We start from the raw sequence: 14188 nt of genomic DNA, 5'->3' as shown, positions 1-14188 counted from the left end.
TTCAAAATTCATTAGGCACCTCTTGACTTAATTACAAGCAAGAATAGAAATGACACATAACATAGGAGTAGCAGATATAGAAGAACCCTGTAACTCATACTACTGTACGTTGATAAATTGTGTGTAAATAGCTAGCGAGCTAACTGCTGGCCAATCTGTGAGCAGCTGCGGCTTGATTTGCTGCTGCGCGCAGTCGAATTAGACTTGATGATGAAATCTGTATGTACGTCAGTTTTGATTTAATTTGTTGCTTTAAAACTTTGTGCCAAAGATTTCAAAAAACAAAGAAGGAAATGAATTATTTTTATTCAATTCAATCAAAACTTTGTTTTATTCTTTGTTTATGACATCAGACTGCACATATTCTTCACATAACCATAGCAAGTTGTTCACTATCAGAACAGGCTGCACACCTGCACACCTGCACACAAAACAACACACATATTCTAACAATTGCCAACCACATGCATAATCATACTATTGATACTACTTCTGACTAACATCAACATTCCACAAATTAAATGCAAATGGATAGCCGCCTCTTGGCTGTGATTGTTGTACGCATGGGCGAAGCCACACCGAGGCCGGCGGAGGCCCGGCCACCTTGCCGAAATTGCGATTCTTTGTAATTTTGGCTTTGGCCCCTTAATAATATATTATATAATTTAAAGAGTGCATAATTATAACAAAAATTAATATAGATCAATGGTTGAGATAATATATTTATAATTTAAGGTTAATGGATCAAACCCAAATTTGAACTATTATTTTTTAGTAGACTAATAAATTTAATCAATACTATAAAGTCATTATTTATTTATCTTTCATAATTTCACACTCATCTGTTTTTAGTATTGAAAACGATGCTATATTAGAGTTCGAACAATGTGTTTCAAACTCCAATATTGCCAAGATCGAATGTATGAAGTTTTGTGACAAACAAATTAAGCTATCAATGATATCGATGTTTGTAGGAGAAAGTAATGCAATAAAACGACACAAAAATTTAATGAGGTTCACCCAACTTAGGCTATGTCCGCCGGTGTGTAGTATCTCTTGTATTATCAAATGAGTTCAAAGAACTCTCAAATATGGAGAATTACAATAGAGAAAAAATATATGCTAGTGTTTAGCTTGGGGTGTATTTTGTGGATATTTTTGGACGAGCAAATGAGCTCTCTATTTATAGGAGAGATCAAATTAAATAACATTGACTACATTAAGATTATGAATAAATGACAATGAAACAACCCTAAGCACTTAAAGAGTCAAAAAACAGCATCCTAGGAGCATGAGAGACATCATTCGACCAAAGCAGAGGCTCGCTCGGTCGAGTGGGCTACAGGAAGTTTCTGGTTACATTCTGTCTGCTCACCCGACCCATCCTAAGCTCGCTCGATCGAGCGAGCTGGTCGAGCGGCACTTCAGAGAGCTTCTGACAGTTTTGCTCGACTTTGCATTGTAGAGCATCTTGAATTAAACTCTTACACTTTTTCATTAAGTCCCATAACTCCCATGATTAACTCATTAATTCATACTTTAATCATCATCATAAACCACAAACATTAAGACAAACTTAATACACTCATTCATGACATCCCTAGGATTCCATCCCATAAGTCACCACATGAATGCACCCATCAAATGTGCACTCAAGTCACACCATTCATAACAAGTATGTATGCTTATATCTTTGCTATCTTAATTTTAATAGTGTTTTTTTTAGACTTAAATGACAAATATATAGAGTCAAAAACACTTAGTTTTTTCAAAAGAGGTAATTATAGGAAAACTTCAACTCTATTTGTTAATACAATTTTTGCTATGATTCAAGTTCATTTCAATCTATATAATTTTAAAATTTTCAAAGTTTAACTAGTTTTTATATAATAAATGATTTTTAGTTGATAAGTGCAATTATTTGCACTTATTTATATCATTTTATACTCCTTAATGATGGTCGTTGTTAGTAATTCCGTGATTATTTTGAAAATTTAAGCTACTTTACTCGTTTTGGTTATTCATGTTAATTTTGAGTGGTTTTGATTGTTTTAAGCATAACTTTTATGATTTTAATGATGACAGAGTTCACTAAGGAGACTTTAGCTCGGGTGAAGATGTTCTACAAAGAAAATGAGTAAAAGAGTAGAATAGTGTTATTAATGCAAAAGTTTTGAGATGAAATTTAATATATATCTACTCTTTTGACCATAACTTTTGATAGAAAGATTGCATTAATGCAAAGTTTACGACATTGGACATGAGACTTCAAGAGCTTTCCAACGGTATATTATATGCCCAATTTTGATAATCGAGCAAGAAATGACGATCGTTTGAAGTTCGCTGAAATTGTCAGCGTAAAACGCCGACTCGGCTTCCTGGTCGTGGAAGTGGCCGCCAAGTCGGCTCTAGCTTCTAGATTTCCGTGCAACCTTTTCCAATTACTCTACTTTTTTAATATTTTATTTTATCTTTATATTAATTAACTTCTTAGGGTTTATTTTGGGGTTAATAAGGGACAATTAGATTAAGTCTCCTTTGAGGAGCACAAGGAGGGAGACTAAAACCGTCTTCTCCTTCTTCCTCCTTCATCTTCCTCTCCATTGAACACCATCTTTTAAGTCTTGTAAGCTTTTAATTTCTTGTCTTTGATTTACTTTCTCATTATATTAGTCTAATCTTTTATGAAATTTGTATTAGTTTAGTTTTTCCTTGTCAAACTTTAATTGTTTTTCCAAGAAATTGTCATTTAATAAAAGTAATATTGTTTTTATTTTTGTCTCTTGGATCTTTAATTGTTTGTTTTGTAGTTTAATTATTGTTTTTCCTTGCAAATTTCATCATTCTCATCTTTTATCATGTTTAGTAACATCTAAGGGTTTTTGTTCATTGTTTCCATCATGAATAGTGAGTAGATTTATTTTCTAGGGTTAGGGTTTGAACCTATAATTCAAGTATGATTTGATTATTAAAAATGTTTATGAAATTAGGATTAAAGTGGTTAAATTGAGCCAATAACCCTAAATTTAATATGATTTGTTGAACTAGTCAATAGAACTAGCGTGTGAGATTAGAATCAACTTTGCTTTAGGGTAAATTTTAGTTAAATTCTTATTAATTCGTTCAACAAAACTAGCATGTGAGAATTGAATTAGTAAGGCCTAAATCTAATAATTAATCAACAGAGGGAGAGTTTGAGATTAACAAGATCATATTTAATCACACAATTAATCCAACATTTCATAGACACTACTGAGAGTTTGATCATACAAGAATTTAGGAGATTCCTGACAACTTAAATCTTTCATTATATAGTTTCAATCGCATTTTCTTAGTGCATTTTTAGTTTGTTAGAAAACAACCAATCAAACACATTTTTCTCTTTGAGCAATATAATTAGTAGAAAAATTAGCAAGTTTCTTGTCCTAACTTCCTTGTGTTCGACCCGCGACTACACGTACATCGTGCACTTGCGGTTAAATAACTCATCATTAGTATATCGACAATTTGGCCCACCTAACTCGAAATCCTGGCTTCGCACCTGGTTGTACGTCACATTGCCACTAGCTAGTTGGCTATCAACGATTTATGGTCGCGTTTCCAATTTACCGGAGAACACGGTTATTGGAAATGATATTAACTCATGTTATGCGCGCATTTTTCCTGCCCTCTCTTTCGAGGGTTACGAATATGATGTGTTCGCTACCTTTTTATCCGAACTCTAATTTTGTACGGGACATTGAGTTGATGGTCATGACTATGATTATATATTGATTCATGTAGTTGATCCGATTCTTTTTAAATTAAAGCATTAATGTTGTTATTGTCGAATTTATTATTATAGACTCTGTTAATGCTCTGCTTATATTCATGGTCAATTCGTGGTTTATCAGATTAATTATTATGAGTGTCATTGTGAATCATTAATTAGCAGTCGATTGGAAAACCTAGCAGGGCATATGCAGCTAAAGGCAGATTTGTTGTATTCAGATTAATTATATTATATATTTCTATTTACTTAATAAGGGTTTGGAACTATTTATTTTTGTACAAATTAATTGTGAATTCACTATTTACTTATTCTATTCAACTCAAATTATGAAGCACCTTCTTTTAATATATGTTAAGATTATAAAAGGGTAAAGGACACTTTCAGTATCCCGTACAAGGCAGAGTTTTGGTGGGGTTTTTTTTTCTTGAAAGATGCGGACAAATCATATCTGCTCCATCAAGGAGGGAGTAAAAGAGAGATGCGCGCAGTCAAAAAACCCTCAATTGATAACTGCGTCCAGTAGAGGTCAAACCCCAAACATTTTGCTTCACATGCAGATGTTCTATCCATTAAGCCACAAGCGCTTTTGATTATATATGAAGATTATCTATTAATATTTCCTTAATCTCATTCCTATCACTTATTTTATCCAAATCAAATCATGGAGCAACTTCTTTTTATATATAAAGATTATTATACAACCTAATCTCAAATACTAGCTTAACTTCTTTTAATCATAAGAACCAATTAACTTCCTTAAATAGTATTCCCTTGTCCCAATAAGTTCTCCGTAGAGTGACTCATTTCACTATCACATAGTATCCATTTATGATCGCTTTAAAAAAAAATTACGTTATCCAAAAAAAAAAACTCAATTAATGTCATTATTAGGAGAATTAGTAAAGGCATAAGTTTTCCAAAAAAATTAAAACCATTATTATTTAGAGCATGATTTTTATTTAAAAAAATTAAGACGAAAAGTATTAGAAGTATAATCAAGGGCATGGGTTTTTTTAAAAAATTAAGACAGAAGAATTGAGGAGGGTATTGACCGTTAGTATTCTTGTTGTTTGTATAATGCCATAATGATGAAAATGTCTGTCAGAATTCATGTGTTAAAGACATAATGTTTGTAAAAAAAATTAAAATAAATAGGGGAAGCAAATTCTGTAGCTTCTAAGGATTAAACTTTAGGGGCAAATTTTTATTTGAAATCGTCTTTTGTAAAGATAGCTCTTAAAAGTCCAATCTAAACTTAATTTATGTTCATTAAAAAATAAACTTGCGCGTGTAAAGTGAAATGTGAAAAATCACATAATATATTTGGGGTTTATTTAGGGTTATAACATAATATATTTGGTGTTATATATCAACATATATTTGGGATTTATAACATAATTTATTTGGGGTTATAACATAATATATTTGAAGTTATAACAATATATATATTTGAAGTAGAGCTGTTTAGGGGCAGGCTACCCGCCAGGCTCGACCTACTCGGCTCGAAAAACGGGCAGACTTGGACAACGTTTTCCAAAAAAAATTTAAATTTAGACGTGTAATACTCACCCGTCAAGATAAATGGACGGGTAGCGACGCCAAAAAAAATACCCGCGAGTATACCCGCTCGCTTGCCAAGTTTAATATATTAATTATTAAATAATTAATTCATTGATTATGAAACTAGTAGTCTACTATCTAGTACTACTAATCTACTACATACCCAACTTTAGTAATTAGAATTCATACCTATTTTAATAATTTTTTTAATTTATTATGATTAGAGAGGTATATGTCTGAAATTTGTACTCCGTAATAAGATAAATCGATGATGCAATGCTTTTGTTGGATTATCCAACATAATGTTTATATTCATGTAATTTGAGTATTTTGAGACTTTTTATGTATTTTGAGTATTTTGGACAATGTATTGTATCTTAATTGTTATTAAAATTTAACTTTATAATTTTTATCATATTTTTACTTTTTATATATAATAAATACCCGCAAACCCACGAGTCCTGCCCACTTTAAAAATATGCCCGCAAATTTGAGCGGGCTTTTAAATATTTGAGCCCACGGTAAATTTTTTAGGTACTATTCAACTCGCTACCCGCCCATAAACACTTCTAATCTGAAGCTATAGCATTATATATATGGAATTATAACAACATATATTTGTGATTATAACATTATCATATTAAATAAAGGGATAAATTAAATTAAATTATGTTCACGATCCCAAAAAAGAGAGTTTTTATATCATCAAACACGCAGAAAGGCATTTTGAAACACTGTCGAGCCTCAACCACTCAGCACTCACTCATGTTTATCACGCATGATTTCGACTCACTTGGATTCAAAAAGTAATTCAAACCTTAGCTTCTTCATAGAATCTCAATTTGTCCTACTCTTGAGCCGAAAGTCCAATGAAGGCAAAGGGCCTTGAATGAAAGAAAGTTCAAAGTCTAAACGCATACCATTTGAGAAGTCTCCAGCCTTTTGCCCTTAGATTTTCGAAATTCCTAACATTGCGGTTGATAGTGTCGAGAAAGTATCGATAGCCTAAGCCTAAATAAGTGCACCACTGTCGTTATGACTTTCTTCGGAAGCACATACGAACACACGCATACACAATACTTGAGAATGCCAAGAAGAAAAGATGTATTTAAGGTTTTATATGATTATGTCATAGTACAAACATCATACATACAATTGAATAAAATCGGTTCCCCGCTTCGCGCCCCTTTTGTTTGGGTGGGGGGAGGGGGGGAAGGTTAACAGTCAATCCAGAACAACTTACATTACACTAGCATCTAACATCTACAATAAGGCATCCATTGATCATGTGTGGATTCGCCTCCTCCCCTACCCTAAAACAAAGGCAGATATCAACAATGCTCGGTAATCTCCGAACTCGGACTAGCTGGTTGTGTGATGGCAGACTTCCGTTACCTTGAACATTCATCTATTGTTTCACTTTTCCAAACAACGTCTTTTAAACCCGATGAGAAGTTCTTGAAGAACTATCATAAAATAGAATTGAAATATTAAAAAAGTTAAATTCAGTATAAAGACCTCAAAGACACTATGACGTCCATAAGTTACAGAAACTTTCTAAATTTAGTAATTATCTGAGTGTATGTACCTTGTGAAACTCTAAGGTATCACCTCCGGTCTTCCGTAATTCTACTACATGCAAAGAAGGCGCTACTTCAAACACCTGAAAATGAATTAATCAATTCAAGTTTTTCCTTTGATCAAACTACATAAGCACTGATATTCACGACTTTTACATGAATTACGTTTGGGTCTATTCTCGAATTTGGGTCGGAAAATGGGTGGAGTCTTATATTATTCACAAAGGTTGTTGCATCACCATGACAAAAATCATAATATACAAGACTAATTACCTCAGTAGCAACAGAAAGCCGTCCCTTCCTTCCGCTTGTATGACCTTGTAGCTTCATCTGGGGAAGATCAGAATAAACATCATACTCATAACTTGATACTCATACTGAAGTCCACACAAAACAAAAATTGATGAAAGAGAGACTTAATAAGGCATTCAATAATACAAACCTTATAATTTTGCTTTCGAACGTTAAAATCAAGAGACTTAGCAGCTTCCTCGATTTTAGACACGATCTCATTTGGCGGGCGCTGGGAAGTAAAACGTGTTTCTCGTTTTACATTACCCTATAAAGTAAAATTAAGAATCATGGGAAATGATTTCAGAAAGATAATGAGATTTTGTTTCAATCAGCAAAAATTTACACCTCAACCTTTGTCCAGAAAAAAAAAGATTATTAATTAATAGTCACTAGTTTGTGCATGTTTTATTTATGTCAAGCCAAAAGGGTTAATCAGAATCGGCCTCTTTGTTATTACTAACAAGAGTAAGGTTCCGTATATTCTTTTCTACCATTAACATAGCATAAAACATAAGTCAAACACAAGACAAAATTGTGCAAAAAAGAAACATACAGCTTCCTTCTGAAAGAGGCTATCAAGACTGAAACCTCGTGACCCAGAAATCAGCTCAAAAGCATTCATAGATACTGGCTTTTCCCGTCTTTCTGTAACCAGATTTTTCTGCAATGCGAACATTAAATTAAAAAATTTGCTGACTATTACATTAATATATTAATTATTGGTTTAATAGACTAATCGAAATTTGGTAGTGGAAAAAAATCTCACCTCTGAGTTGTTAAAAGCAGCATCTACATCATCAAGATTCACATCCTCGTCCTCAGCAAAACTTGGTTGATGATACTCCTTTTTGAACCATTCATCTTGCAAAATTTCCGAAATTTTGATCCTCTATAGTTAAGTAACATTCTCATTAGAAATCTTCGAACATGACAAAAATGAGAGATGGAGAAACCAAAGACACATTCCAAGATTTATTTCATCATGAAGTCTTACCGTCAGAGGATTAGGATCAAGAATACGTTTAATCAACTTCTTAGCACCAGATGAAAAACATGAAGGCATTACAAAGCTAGCATTATGAATCTGCAGCCCAAAAAACAACCCATGTCAAAGATTTCATTTCTCGGTAAATAAGACATGCATCAAATCAAATAAATCCCGAAACACTCACTTTTTTGTACAAATTTATGATGTTCGGATCATCAAAAGGCAAGTACCCAGCCATTAGCACAAAGAGAATGACACCACAGGACCATATATCAGCTGATGTACCATCATAACCATTATCAAGGAGCACCTGACGATAAATGAAAATAGTTAAGGAATACGAGAATTAAACAGAAAACGAAAATGACAGCTTTAAAGATCACGTATGAGTACCTCAGGAGCAACGTAATTAGGAGTTCCACAGGCAGTATGAAGTAGACCATCCTCCTGCAAATTATATATATTAAACATCTATTCCTTAAATGCAAAGTTTCACATTTTTATTTCCTTTCATATGTCATTTCTTCTTGGTTATTCATTCATGAGTAGGTTCTAAACGACATGAAATGAAGGAGTCCGGAAGATCAAGTGATAAATGATATACTACTTACCCGCACTTGCTTCGAAAATGCACTTAATCCAAAGTCCGCAACTTTCAGAGCACCATTGGAGTCGAGAAGTAGGTTCTCTGGCTGCAAGTGATTCAGAAAGATAAAGAGATCAAAAGAAGTAACAAACCACAAGACTGCATGCAACTAAATTTTTCTCTACGGACAAGGACAAGATAAGTATAATCAATGAAAATTTGGAGTTAGGAAAACCTTAAGATCCCTATGATACACGCCTCTGCTGTGGCAGTAATCCACCGCATTAATTAACTGTTGAAAGTACTTCCTGGCTTCACTTTCCTTAAGTCTGCCCTGTTTCGCCTGCACAAAATAAGAATTTCCATGAAATATGGACGATAGACTAAAACAATCATGAAATTAAGCATCTAAATTCAATTAAGGTAAGTTTAGCCGAGCATATAGATAGCTACAACCGATCACTTTCATAGATACTACTGCGTGAAATCAAACCTCTTCATTACAGCCTACTAAGGGAATAAATTATCATCATAAAGGAAGGACTCACTATGATGTCAAAGAGCTCGCCTCCATCAACTAGTTCAAGAACAATGTAGATTTTGGTTTTGCTTGCCATGACCTGCTTGGAAAGACATGATTAAATTAGAATACATGTGCATATACATAACTAAATAGTAAACGTCACACCAAAATGCATCCTGATACATAATGAATAGATACTACTCCTAGTACTCAAATATCACATTTATGAATGAAAATTAAGGTAGCAGAATGTTACAAGAAATAAACGATAAAAATCCCATATCCAACCCCAAAGAATCACCCCAACTAGCTTTTGACTTTGACATACAATACCACTATAATCCTATGTTACACTTTTTACAACAGCATCCACATTGTGTTCGATTAGTTTCAGGGTTTCAGCCATGTTCAGAACAAACTCACAGTTGCAAACAAAACAATAACTAAACAAACCATTCATTAGAAGTTAGAACCCTTGAAAAGATAAGACTCCTACACTTGTGGCCATTCCAAGATTGACAAAGAAGGTAACATCGGGCACTTTTACTTCAAAACTACAAAAACAAACACTACGTTGTCGTGGTAGGATAACTTACAAAAACATACTTTCAACATTATGCCATAGACGGACAAGGTAAAATCTATGTGAAGACATGGTCTCAGCTTAATAAAAAATGAAAATGCTCGCATTGCCAAAATTAACTTAAAATAAGCTCACATCAGCTATCTAGGTCTATAAGTAACATTGTACACACCATGAATGATAAAACCTAAATTACTACTTCTATAAGACACATTATTTCTTAAAGTAATTCCAACTTATTGATCGAATTTATTTGTCAAAATTATTGTTAATCGTTATCTAAACTAATATAGACTTCTAAATAGTAAGATTTTTCACAATTAAAGCGTAGTCCACCCAACAAAAACTTTTCAACCCTTATCGGTTTTCGGAACTAAATCTAGAGTCTTTCTTAGTTTCTTTATATCATGAAAACCACATGATCGACTAAATAAATACCATACAGAATTCAACGACGGATTTAGGACTGAAACTGAATAAGTGCACAATCAATACAAAAATAATTCAATTATTTTTTTCAATGAAATATTATAAATATATATGAACTTTTAATTTAGTAAAGAACAATAATTATTTAATACAATACACGTGTTCAAAGAAGTTTGGTATCACAGTTAATTAAGTGAAAGCAAAACATATTTGCATTGTTGATCTCACGTTCAGTTCGATTCGCAGCAGCTCCTTTAAAACTTTTTCTATATATCAGTGCGGGCACTGATATTTAGTGTTTACTATTCAAAAATGGGCACCGGAGTCCTGATGCCGCCAATGCATGTAGATGTAGTGTAATATAATTGGTGTCAACCCAAGGCATAGTTTAGTGTTTACTATTTAAAAATGGGCATTATAAATTTTTATGCACTTTCATACCGCACTGTATTACTTGATCATTTATCACTCCCACAGCCCCACATAATCTCAACTTGGATAAATGTACCAAGTTTTCTAGTGATAACAGTAATATACTATAAACATCAATGCAACATATATGTATGATGTAACTGATAATTTTACTTCTATTATTTGCTGACGTTACAATTATGCAAGTATGATTCTTTGCCCTTTAACTTTGGGATAGGTACGATCTACCTACCATAGCTAAATACGACATTTGTTCTAGCTAAATACTACATCTGTTCTGATGTACTTGTGTTAGCTAAATACTACATCTGTTCTGATATACTTGCTACACAAGTAGTTTTTGTATTATATATTGAAATTAATGTGTAAGAAAAAATATAGTCAAGTGAAATCTTGATTGAATCATCTAATAGCGTACTTTTACACGATTAAATTTTTTAAATTTTTGGTCATGCATAACTTAGCTAGATATAAAATATATCAAAATAACATATTGATGAATTGCGTAATGAAGTGATGGAACGGGAGGAAGTAATAGATTTACTTACAAGAGCAAACAAATTGAGTTTGCGGACGAGATTACAACAACAAATAAACAAAACATTCACAATCCAAATCGAATTAAACAACACGATAACGAAAGTGTAGCAAATTGAGTAGAACGGACGGATGAATATATTCATAAAGCATTGAAGTATGAGGATGATCAAGTTAAAGTACCTCATGGAGTTTAACCACATTAGGATGCTTAATCTCCTTCATTGTTGCAATTTCTCTCTTTATCTATTAACAACAAACAATCAAATAGTATTAGTAGATAAGAATTTATGAATTCCAATCACTTTTTAGAAGAATATTCGAATCAAAAATACTCCTTTAACTCATTTTTAATAAGTCATATCAAAATAATTAATAAAGGCTAAATCATCAACAACCCAAATAAATTCACTTCATCAAAATTAACACTACAATTTTTTTTCATTTTTTAACAAAATTTGAATGTTAAAAAATAAAAAACCTCGTACTGATCATTAATATAAGAACACTACAAACCAAACCCTCTAAAGAAACAAACATGCAATAATTATTTAGGGATATAGAAAATTAACCCTAAAAATAAAATAGAATTCGTAAAATCGTAATACATCCGAATAAAAAGAGGAAAGAGAATTCGATTAACCTGTTCAACCATCTTATGTTGAAGAACTTTATCACGATTAAGAATTTTTATGGCGACAAAATCACCATTTTCAACATTTTTAGCAAATTTAACTTTAGCAAAATTTCCTTCACCCAATGTTTTCCCTAATTCATACTTCCCTACTCTTGTCCTCGTTCCCGGCGTTCTAGTACTCATTTTTTCCGACGCCATTTTTAACACTTTTTTCTTTAAAATTTATTTATTTATAATTTACTTATTTATTTATTCTGGATTTTATTTTGTTTTAAAGGCGGTGATGAAGAAATAAATAAATAAATAGGAGGAAGAGGAGGAAAAAAGAAAGGATTAAAAAAGATTGAGATGATGATGATTGATGAGAATGAATGAATGATGAGGGTAAAAAAATGAAAGCCAGAAACTCGTACACTACGCGGGTCAGTGGGACCCGCTTTAATAAAACAGGTGGGCCCTTTAGGATTATCAGTCAGTAAAGAGCCTTTTGTTGGTCCCACACCCCATATGTTTTCGTACATTATAAGAGTGAGGAGTGTTGTACATAATTATACCCAATTCTTATAATTCGCCACCCTTTTCATTTTTTCGCCACCCCCTAGTAAATTATCATATTGCCCTTGGTTTTTGAAAAAATTACAATTATGCCATTAAAGCTAAAATTTTCTATATAAATCACACTCACACTAAAAATTCTCTCACTACAACTAAAAACCAACATACAAAAGCAAAATTTGGGAGCAAAAATTAAGTTCAATCCGGAATTTATCAATCGAGGTAAGTTATTTTTAATTAAATTTAATCATCAAAAAAAAAAAAATAGGAGTCGCCCAGATCTGAGCGACTGGACCCCCGGTTCAGTCGCCTAATTTTAGGCGACTGAACCGGGGGTCCAGTCGCCCAGATCTGGGCGACTCCAATTTATTTATTTATTTTTTTTTTTCTGTATGTATTTTGTTAATTTTATTATTATTAATTTAATTATTATTATTATTGTATTGTTATTTTTGTTAATATTAAATATATGTTAATGTTATTATTATTAATTTATTATTATTATTGTGATTGTTAATTTTGTATTATTAAATATATGTTAATGTTGTTATCATTAATTTTATTATTATTATTGTTATTGTTATTTTTATTTATTATTAAATATATGTTTATGTTTTGTTTTATAAATTATTAGTTTAAATTTGTATGTTGTAATGTTTATTTATTTTTTTTTTAGTAAGTGTATATATATGTTATTTATATTTTACGGAAAAAAAAAAAAAAAAAGAAAATGAGTCGCCCAGATCCGGGCGGCTGAACCCCGGTTCAGTCGCCTAATTTTAGGCGACTGAACCGGGGTCCAGCCGCCCGGATCTGGGCGACTCATTTTCTTTTTTTTTTTGTTTTTTTTTATTTTAATTTTTTGTATATTTTGGAGTAATAAATTTAAAAATCGAAATTTAAAAAAAAAACTGATTATTATATATATATATAATATATATATATATATATATATATATATATATATATATATATATATATATATATATATATATATATATTCCTTATATTTAGGAAAAATATATTTAAAGTTTGAAATTTAAAAAAAAAACCTGATTTTTATTAATAAATTTAAATATTTTTTTTAATAAAATGTTAATATTGTAAATAATTTATTTATTTATTTATTTTAAATTTGTTTTTTTTTCCGTTTATTTAGGAATAATAATTTTAAATTTTGAAATATTAAAAAAAAACATGATTATTATTAATAATTTTATATATTTTTTTTAATAAAATGTTAATATTGTACTTAATTTTGGAAAAAAAAAAGGTGATTATTATTAATAATTTTTTTGTTTTTTTTTTTAAAAAAGGTGATTATTATTATAAATATATTTTTTTTTATGTTATTACTGTTATTGTGATAGTTAATAATAATTTAATTTTTTGTTGTTATATAATTGTTTATGTTTGTATTATTAATTAATTATTTTGTTTTTTATGTTATTTTTTTCCATATTTTATTTATGATTATTATGTTTTTAGAAATATTATTATTTATAATATTGAATGAAACCGTAAAAAATTGTAGAAAATGGCTGGTAATCAAGGAAAAGGAAAGGGTTTTTTTAGGCAATTGTTGAGAGATAATAGTTCTAGGCCTACCTTACTCAGAGGGGACCCGCATGAGAGGGGGGTCACGGGTTCTGCTAGGAGGGCTAGGCAGGAAGAGGCGGCCAGACACAATGAGGCCCAAAGGTCGAGTACGC

The 14188-nt window shown here is 31.5% G+C and overlaps 1 protein-coding gene across 1 annotated transcript; it reads right to left on the bottom strand.

The window, feature by feature from the left end:
* Positions 1-6416: 6416 nt before the first annotated feature.
* Positions 6417-12291, bottom strand: LOC130810593 (CBL-interacting serine/threonine-protein kinase 9). The gene is made up of 14 exons (XM_057676709.1): positions 11928-12291; positions 11468-11530; positions 9329-9400; positions 9016-9123; positions 8806-8886; positions 8588-8641; positions 8379-8504; positions 8201-8290; positions 7973-8095; positions 7760-7867; positions 7355-7471; positions 7186-7242; positions 6921-6995; positions 6417-6798 (listed from the first exon to the last, which is right to left on the bottom strand). The coding sequence occupies exons 1-14, from the start codon at positions 12117-12119 to the stop codon at positions 6724-6726; spliced, it is 1341 nt and encodes a 446-aa protein (XP_057532692.1). The 5' UTR covers positions 12120-12291; the 3' UTR covers positions 6417-6723.
* Between the last annotated feature and the right edge of the window lie 1897 nt (positions 12292-14188).

This window comes from Amaranthus tricolor, chromosome 4 (genome assembly GCF_026212465.1).
Source record: "Amaranthus tricolor cultivar Red isolate AtriRed21 chromosome 4, ASM2621246v1, whole genome shotgun sequence".
In the NCBI taxonomy this organism is placed as follows: domain Eukaryota; kingdom Viridiplantae; phylum Streptophyta; class Magnoliopsida; order Caryophyllales; family Amaranthaceae; genus Amaranthus; species Amaranthus tricolor.
The sequence above is the reverse complement of the archived record's forward strand: the minus strand, read 5'-3'. Positions and strand labels throughout refer to the sequence as shown.

Bases quoted from the DNA above. Each gene is read 5' to 3' on its own strand.
- LOC130810593 (XM_057676709.1), bottom strand. From the start codon at position 12,119: ATGGCGTCGGAAAAAATGAGTACTAGAACGCCGGGAACGAGGACAAGA. The intron at 8,887-9,015 runs GTTTTCCTAACT...AATCACTTGCAG, and splicing joins TGTATCATAGGGATCTTAAG to CCAGAGAACCTACTTCTCGA. The intron at 8,642-8,805 runs GTAAGTAGTATA...TATAATTTGCAG, and splicing joins CATTTTCGAAGCAAGTGCGG to GAGGATGGTCTACTTCATAC.